Here is a 10,000-nt window from a genome sequence, read left to right as displayed (position 1 = left end):
TCCTGTTCATTATTTTCTGAGTATCTTTGGTGGAGGGAGAAATATGCATATCATCTTTAGTGTAGAATTTGGGTTATTTCTTTTGATTACTATATGATTTCCTTATGTTCTGTTTTGTCATTTGTTATTAGTTTTTATTTTGCGATTTTAAAGTTTCCTGGAAACATGTCATTATTATTATTTTTTTTTTTTTTTATTTGCTAGACGTAAGACTTATTTTTGTCATGCTTAGTTTACCGTAACCTGTAACATCTTCCTTTGTACAACTTCTTTGTAGATTCCTCAGTTTTTTGAGTTACATATCTGTCATAGTTTAATGTTTTATTATTTTTTTTATAATTAGTTTTCTAATGGTACATTGCAATAGAGAAAATATAGTAATAATGATTTTCAAAACATTTTAGCAATATTCTGTTACGGTTCATGAATTGTGTAATATGGCAGTTAGGGTATGCATAATGTTTTTTAGGGAATTTTTGGATGATCAATATAAGGTCATTGTAATTTTGAGTAACGTCTTCCAAATTATCTTTACTCACATCTTCCTTTGTACAACTTCTCTGTAGATTCCTCAGTTTTCTTGAGTTACATATCTGTCATAGTTTAATATTTTATTATTTTTCTTATAATTAGTTTTCTATTATATTTTTTTGCATATATGTATCTATAGCCTCTTTATTTATTTTTTTATGTTGTGTCTCTGAGCTTATAGCTTGCATGAATATACAATTTTATTTTATTTTATTTGTAGTGTTTGATTTACATTCAGAAGAGGGATATACCCATTTTTGGATAGCATTTAGCTTGCTCTAAAGTTGATGGCACTTGTTAATCACAAACTACCTATCATCTTTATAATAAAAGACAGTCAAGTGTACAAGTATATAATGCTTTGTTATAATATAATTGTTCCTGGAAACTACCATTGGTCCAAATCCTTCAATAGGTTTCTGGGAGCCCCAAAGGCAGCTTATCCAGTAGTTTAGTAGTTTAAGCTCTTGATACAAGCCAGCCCAAAAAAGACAGATTTGTGTGGATGTTTTTGTGTTTTTTGAAGCTGTCCAATGATGTGTGGTTTTAAAATGTTGGCAGTTCAACTGCATTTTTTGAATGTGTTTATTTAACAATTTGTAACTATATATATATATATATATATATATATATATATATATATATATATATATATATATATATATATATATATATATATATATATATATATATATATATATGTATATATATATATATATATATATATATATATATATATATATATACATATATATATATACATATATATATATATATATATATATATATATATATATATATATATATATATATATTTTTTTTTTTTCAATTTCCATTTTCAGCATTTTGTATTTTGTTTTACCTTTTATTTTAGATTTTTTTTTTTTTATACCTCTATCTTTTATTTCAAAGCACATCATTCTGAATTCTTACCTCATTTTTAGCTGTCGGTTAAAATGATAATGTCTGGAAGTTTACATGTTTGGAAAAAAACTACAAATAGGTAATTTTTTTTGTTACTAATTTTGTATTGATATAGCAATGTTTTTATTTCAATGAATGTATTAATTCTTTGCATAAAGATTAAGAAATATTAAGATGCATTACTTCATCAACAGTATTATGATCTTCAGTTTGGTGTACTTTTCTGTTTTTATTATTGTTTTGGTGAAAGAAGTTTTAATTTTACGTCTTACACATGTAATTGGCGGCCATTGTGCCTTTTCAGTGTCTATGGTGCTCTTAAATCTTAAGTTTGTCTTTGATAATTCAGTCTCTTGTTATCATTTGTAATTAACTTTGCTAAATTTCAGATTAATTTTCATCATGATTTTTACAGAAATTATTCATATTAGATGCAAAGTGCATTTTTCCACTTATGAAATTCTTATGTCATCCCTTTCTCTGTATTACACAATACATAAGTATATGGATATCACATTTTTTTTCAAATAATTATATTTACACTCACCTGTACCTTTATCATCTACCTTTGTCTGATCTTGTTTTACATCTGAGACTCCCCTGTTCAAGTATCTTCACATAAGATGGAAAATGTATGTTGCATTTGATTCCAATTAAGACAAAATCTAGCTTGAAATTTGGCAAAGTTAAATATGTGTAACTGCTGTATTATAATTTGTCTCTTTTACTGTCTGCTTAATTTTTTTGCAGACCAGTAAGAAATGGTCTCTAGTATTCATATATGTGTTGTTTATATTGTATGTTTATAACTTCAATATGAAAGGGAATATATAGCCATATATTTCATTAAGTTAGGGCCATTTTTTGCAACATTTTTCAAAAATCTTTTCTGCCATAGTTATAAGATCTGTGCTTTTACTCTAATTTGAAATTATGGTGAGGTTTTATTTCATATTTTTTCTCAAAATATAATTTCTTTGTTGATTGTCTCTTTGTCTTATTTCTTAGTTTAATTGTAAGTAAGAAGTTATTAACTTTTCTTCTATTACGTGTAGCATAGAAAGCCTAATTCATATATATTTTATTTTTCTTTACAAATTAGTTTAAGTTTGCTTTTTATCCTTTTTGTTGCCCTTTATTTAAGTTTTAAGTTTTTACTTCAATGCTTTTGCTTTATTCCAACAAAAGGCAAACATCAAAATAACCTGAAATTCAGTTCTTGCATTTACTACATGCATCCATTTTCCAGTGTATTACTCAGATGAGTTTTTTGCAATAGCAGAGATAACTTTTATGTCCAAATTCAATTACGTGATCTCCAACTTCCTAGATTCTTAATGTTTTCTTGTATGGTTTCATATTGCAAAGTTTATAACTGCAACAGAGCCTTTTAAATCGTGTCTTCCAATAATTTAAGAAATGGCGATGAGATTCAATGGTCATTCGCCAAAAGAAAGAAATGTGTATATATTATCTTAGTATATTTGTTACTTCCAATAGTTTTCTCTTTTCTGATCCAAACATCATTCCACAGACATTTTGAAAGGAATTATGAAAATATCTTATTTCATGAATGTTACTGATTGTCTCTTCCCACAATCTCTGTATTCTTTAATGATCAGATACTCAGATTATATAGTTATCTGTTGAAGACGTTAGATGCTTTTCCTTTTACATTGCTTGCCTCATATAGTTCTCTTTTTCTGTTTTTTACTTTTTTATTTTCAGATATGATTTGCTATAATTTTGTTTCTTGTTAACATTTTTCAGTTCTTGTTTTTATTTATATTTCTGTTAATATTGTTTTGTAGCTCTTGTTTTTGAAAACAGTTCCCAAGTCAAAAAAAAACAAAAAAAAGTATAATTATACATGTAATTTTAGTCATTCTAGATGGAAACCTGCATTAACTACTTATAAATGACAAGTCTGCTGTCATAATGTACAGTTTCATTTGAATGATGTGAACACTGTACCATATATAAAAGATAAATAGCAGTGTTAACACAGGTGTCTTAACCAAATAAGGTTGAATGAATAAAAGACTAAGTGAAAATATATGCCTTTTTGTGTCCTGGTTCTAATATATATACTAGTCGTACAAATCTCTGGTATCGTCCATGCCACCAGTTTTAAATATTAATAGTTCTGCAAGCAGTTTTGTAAGATAGTCTAGACCACTGAAAATTATTTTAAGCCTTAATAGAAAAACGAGTATGGGATTTACAAAAAATGGCAACAAAACTTTTATTGTCAAATGATCTGTAAAAATATAATTATTCAATTTTTGCTACTGTTATTTTTGCTGGGATGAGGGTGTAATTAAACAACTGATTCTCCTTTCAAATATTTTAATATAAAAATGCAAAATGAATGAACAACTTCTTAAAAAACATAAAACTTTAACAATACTCTGGAATGATAACATTAAACTCTTCTTAATAAATTGACAACATATTAAGAAATATTAAGAACTGCAGTATAATGAGCACAAAATTCAAGCACATTAAATAACTAAACAATCATTTGTGCTTGAATTTACATCTACACATAAAAGTATGTAATTGAGTCAATTTGTATGTATAGAGTGACAATCTTACATACTCATACATCCATAGACATAACATTGTGACTTGGGCACTTTTCAATAATTCATTAATACAGAAATTGTTCATATTCATATTACTTCATTGGATTCTTCCCTCTTCTCCTTTCAACCACATCTATTCAATACATATATTAAAAAAAACATATTGCACAAAAGAAGCTTAGATTTCTATTATTGACATCAGCAAGCTTCAGAATTTAATGCAGTAGTTTCCTCTGCTGTAGCATCTGCACTGCTGATTTTGTCACTGTTTTCCTCCTCTTCTTCACCATAAAAGTGGATCTTTTTGTGTTGAGTTAGAAGGAAAATCTCCGTCAAGAGACAGCATGCCATAAGAGCTGCAAAAGAAATCATTTTAGTATTAAGTGGGTTGTGACAATTTATGAATATTGATCACAAAACAGTTCTCTGGTGTGACAGAATAGTGAAAATTATGAACAGGAAAGTAAAAGAAATAATGAAAAGGAATACAGAGAAGTAACAGAAGTACTTTATTCATCAAGAGAGGGAAAAAGGAGGAGGAGGAGGAGGAAGAGGAGGAGTAGGAGGAGGAGGAGGAGGAGGAGGAAGAGGAGGGGGAGGAAGATGAGGAGGTGGAGGAGGAGGAGGGGGAGGGATGGAGGAGGAGGAGAAGGAGGAGGTGGAGGAGGAGGAGGAGCAGTATAATAATAATAATAATAATAATAATAATAATAAGAGAAGAAGAAGGGCAAGAGTCAAGATAAAAAGAGGAAAGAGAATGAACATAATAAAGATTGTAAATCAAAATGATGAAGAAGGAAATAGTGGAAAGATAAAACAGAGAGAAAGTATGAGACACAAAGAAAATAGAAAGTGGAAAAAACAAAATATATTACCTGCAGGAATGCCATGGAGAATAGACCTATAGCTGTCAAGATCATACAGCCAACAGAAACCTTGCTGCCCACATGAGTTCTCCCAGAGACGACATGAATAATCTGGTAAAGATAACATTTTACTTTATTGATATATATCGAATGCTAAAAAGTGCATTTTCATATACCAAATCATGGTTACTAAATCACAAATAGAGGGGGCTTATGTGCTAATAACTGAAAAATAGAAATTGTATTTCAGTATTTATATATTCTATATGATCTAAATTTCCTAGTAGTCAGATGATATGATAAACTAAATAATACCTTTTCAGGCAAACTTAAAATGGAAACTAAACATCAAATTAATCACATCAGCTAAATAAAAATGCATCATAGCAACAATTAACATCAGCTCTATAGAAAAATTAATTTCATAGTAATAACTGATTAAGTATTTTATGCCATTACTAGAATATTACATTACCTATTGCCCAGCCAAAGATGATTGGTGCTGGTATGGAAGCACCCATGGCAATCGCTGCATTAAACACACCAAGCCCGACATCTTTGTCACGTTCTTCCACACATCTGATCGTCAGGGAAAGTATATATTGTATTTAGTTTGATATATATATGTATTAACATGCTAAGTTATTAAGCATTAAACATAATTTGTGCACTGCAAATAATGGCCCTCCTTCAAAACCAAGATATGATAGAACACATTCCACTACATTATCATGGACTATAGTGTATGTAAATGAAAGCTTAACAGATGATTAATGATTTATTAAAAATAGTTAACTGAAAAATACATAAAACCAGACAAAACAATGGATAGATTAAAATAATTAAAATATCACAAAATATTACAACCTTTTACATCACTAACCTAAAGAGAATAAGGTTGACAGGCACCCTGCTGGCAGCATGCGTCATTTTAGTGAGGACTGTGAGGGCAAGATACATGTAGAATGTTGGACAGTCATGCTGACAGTATCCATCTTTCACAGAAGGCTCTACTTTATCCAATACCTTTTCTCCTGTGTCACTCTTTTGAGCTGTCTGTTGATGTATAAACTTTTGAGGGAAAATCATGATGGCTTTTTGTTAGAATTTTGTTAAAATATTTAGAATTCGGAATTTTGTCAAAATATTTAGCAATGTCTTTTGTTTATCAATGTTGTCTATCATATTTTAAATTCTAGGTTGACCTGATATCAGTCTTTAGCACTAAAAATTATTCTTAAACTCAACTGTTTAATACTGATCTAGTCTATATATCAAAAACTGGTATTCAGAAAAAATAGCACCTGTAGTTTTTTTAAAAGATCCTAAATACTTCAAAAGTAAACAAAACAAAATAAAATCAGGAAAATATGAAGAATTCAATAAATAATAAAACAAATTAGTAAAATTTATCAATATATAATAATACAGACCAAAAGAAATGCAGAATGGGATAGCACAATCCATTCCTAAACATATGATTAAGAAACAACTATCATGTGTAAAAGAAGAAAAAAAAGAATCATCAGTCAAATATGATATAAAAGACTGAATGGTACTTACACCTGATTTTCATTCAATAAGAAAATTATTTGAAATAGGAGTAATAAACAACCAAACATTTCTCTCTGCTCTATCAATTGGAATTATAAAAAAAGCAAAATAAGATGTTTCTATGGAAAAAATATATATATTCATCACAAATGTTTGGGATGTAAGTGACTGGTAAAAGCTATAAGGTGTTCCTTTGTTGAAATTAAAAGTGGCATTTCACTCCAGGTCTGAGAAAAACAACATAAAAACTGGATATTAAAACAACAATAAAAGACAGTCTTCGAGTTTCTAAAAATAAAATTTTAAATGTACTTACAGTATATGATGGCATGAGAGTATCTACTGCACATTTACAATCTTCATACACCTGGAAAAGCGCAATAGATTAATGAAGGTGTTACAGAGTTTTTGCTCTGTTTCATTACATAAAAAAGAAGAAAAAAAATGGCATAAAAGAGAAAGGTGTAATATGTATACATAGTTATATCTATCTTAATGTCCCTCCAAACAGGTGTGTGTGTGTGTGTGTGTGTGTGTGTGTGTGTGTGTGTGTGTGTGTGTGTGTGTGTGTGTGTGTGTGTGTGTGTGTGTGTGTGTGTGTGTGTGTGTGTGTGTGTGTGTGTGTGTGTGTGTGTATACACACACACACACACACACATATATATATATATATATATATATATATATATATATATATCTATATATATAAATATATATATATATATATACACATATAAATATATATATACATACATATACATATATATATATATATATATATATATATATATATATATATATATATATATATATATATATACATACATATATATATATATATATATATATATATATATATATATATAGATACATATATATACATACATACATACATACATACATATATATATATATATATATATATATATATATATATATATATATATATATATATACATACATACATACATACATACATACATACATACATACATACATACATACATACATACATACATACATACATACATACATACATACATACATACATACATACATACATACATACATACATACATACATATTTATATTTATATTTATATTTATATTTATATTCATATTTATATTTATATATATATATATATATATATATATATATATATATATATATATATATATATATATATATAAACACACACATGTATATTATTTTTCACCATAATGTGGGTCAGAATGTGCAACCACATGGATTGCAGATAATGGAAATCCATTTTTAGACTCCAAAGCAATACACAATGTTATACACATTAAACTGATGAATATCACTACTGCAATCATTTACTGACCATTTTCCATTCAAATTGCCAATAATTCAAAAAGACATACCTTGGTACCATTTCTTTTGGATGAAGATGTACATCCTGCAAAACATGGATTGTAGAAGTTTTTCATACCATCAACACATACAGGTGAAAATTTAGGGGAACAATCACAGCCTGAAGAACAACTGTGGGGGAAAATTCCATTACATATATTAACATCTACTGCTAAACTTAGTTCATCAAATTTCAAACCATTATTTCATGGCTTTTCTCCTATCTAATCTATAGTTGTAAAATAATTCTTCATGTAAGTAAGAAAATTACTTATACTCCCAGACAATAAGTAATGAGAAGGGCATGTGTTTGTCTATATTACTATCAAAAATATATATGCAATGCTGAAAAAGAGGTAAAATGATAAATGATCTGATAAATCATGAAAACTGCTTAAGCAAAAAATTGACATGATAATCATTTCATCCTCTCTATACAAAAAAGTAGAGTATATAATTAAAATGTAAAATTTTTTGCTAAAAAAATTAGCTTGTGACTGCAGGGGGAAATTCTATTACAGGAGTACAGCTATATTAGCATCTACTGCTACTCTTACTTCATTAATTTTCAAACCATTATTTCATGGCTTCTCTCCTTTCTAGTCTATATTTGTAAAATAACTTTTCAATTAAGAAAATTACTTATACTCCCTCATGAACAGTATGCATAATGGTATCAAGAACTACACATAAATCTCAAATCTTTATAGTGGAAAAGCAATGCTTGTGGTCCAAAATATATATGTAAATAAATAGTAACTGTTCATATCTAGACATCAAAATACCAGCTTCTCATTCTTTTAGGGTAATGTACATGCAACTACAATATATTCATTGGCACCATATTTTTATATCATTAGATGGAAAGATTTAAAAATTTACAGGTAAGGAAACAGTTGTCTGCATTTTGTACAAGATACTTACCTATCATTTTTTGTAGATTCTACAATGACGCCTCTTGAGGGAGATTCATCTCCTATTTGAATAACCATATCCATCCCATGAATAGTGCTATGGTCACAAGATATATTCACCTGTCAAAGAAACCATGGCATGAATAAAGAAATAAGCATTATTCTTAAAGATCTTGCCATCTTGCTATAAAGATACAAGTGAAGTCCAAACAATTCAACTACTGTAATCCATCTATTAAACAAATCATCAATCAATACTGACCATGCACAGATGTAGAATGCAGTTAGTAAGAGACAGAGCAGCCATAAAGATGATAACAACTTTGGCTCGAGGTCTAAAGAAGGTAAGAGCAGAACCTGTGCCAAGCCATCCGACAAGGGTTGCTGCCATTGCCGCCCCAGCTATGGAATAAGTGAATTGTTTTATATCCATGTGTATGTATGTATGTATGTATGTATGTATGTATGTATGTATGTATGTATGTATGTATGTATGTATGTATGTATGTATGTATGTATGTCTGTATGTAATTATGTAGCATGTATTTAAGTATTTACATATGCATGCACATATGTATGTATATATATATATATATATATATATATATATATATATATATATATATATATATATATATTTATATATATATATATATATATATATATATATATATACATATATATATTTATATATATATATATACATATATGTATGCATATACATAAACATAAACATATACATATACGTATACATATACATATGTGTGTGTGTGTGTGTGTGTGTGTGTGTGTGTGTGTGTGTGTGTGTGTGTGTGTGTGTGTGTGTGTGTGTGTGTGTGTGTGTGTGTGTGTGTGTGTGTGTGTGTGTGTGTGTGTGTTGTTAAATGATTACTAACAGATACATAGATTTTTTGTTCTTATCTTATGATCTCAGTTTACTCACCAATGTACTGATTAGCCTTTGCTGCAGACATCTTGAACTGGTGCTCCAGATATTTTGGCTTGAAGGTGATATACCCAAAGAATGCGAACCAAAAGAGGACCTGGTTAGCTATGATTAGCATGTAGATCTTGTTGGTCAAGATCCTTTTCACACTTGACCATATACCTGGTGTAAGAGATTATTAATTGAAATGTCAATATTTTTATTGTCATACCATTACACAACAAAATCAACAAACCCTCTAAATTGTTAACCAAAGAAAAAGTTTATTTCATAATTGATCTTTCTACTTTAAATGAGTTAAT

The 10,000-nt window shown here is 28.4% G+C and overlaps 1 protein-coding gene across 2 annotated transcripts in view; it reads right to left on the bottom strand.

Moving 5' to 3' along the window:
- Positions 1-3,774: 3,774 nt before the first annotated feature.
- Positions 3,775-10,000, bottom strand: part of LOC113828796 (solute carrier organic anion transporter family member 74D) — a 13,840-nt gene continuing 7,614 nt past the window's right edge. Inside the window, exons 9-17 of one of the 2 annotated variants that reach the window (XM_070136340.1) lie at positions 9,696-9,860; positions 9,015-9,154; positions 8,763-8,872; positions 7,850-7,970; positions 6,780-6,830; positions 5,793-5,965; positions 5,385-5,488; positions 4,919-5,020; positions 3,775-4,399 (exon numbers count right to left, since the gene is read on the bottom strand). In XM_070136340.1, the coding sequence (XP_069992441.1) occupies positions 4,242-4,399; positions 4,919-5,020; positions 5,385-5,488; positions 5,793-5,965; positions 6,780-6,830; positions 7,850-7,970; positions 8,763-8,872; positions 9,015-9,154; positions 9,696-9,860 (1,124 nt within the window). In that variant the 3' untranslated portion in view covers positions 3,775-4,241. Of the gene's footprint in view, positions 4,400-4,918; positions 5,021-5,384; positions 5,489-5,792; positions 5,981-6,779; positions 6,831-7,849; positions 7,971-8,762; positions 8,873-9,014; positions 9,155-9,695; positions 9,861-10,000 lie in introns of both variants that reach the window. The other variant, XM_070136339.1, reaches the window with a different exon arrangement.

The sequence above is a fragment of the Penaeus vannamei genome, chromosome 22 (genome assembly GCF_042767895.1).
Source record: "Penaeus vannamei isolate JL-2024 chromosome 22, ASM4276789v1, whole genome shotgun sequence".
Lineage (NCBI taxonomy): Eukaryota > Metazoa > Arthropoda > Malacostraca > Decapoda > Penaeidae > Penaeus > Penaeus vannamei.
Note: the sequence above shows the minus strand (reverse complement) of the source record. Positions and strands in the feature narration are given on the sequence as shown.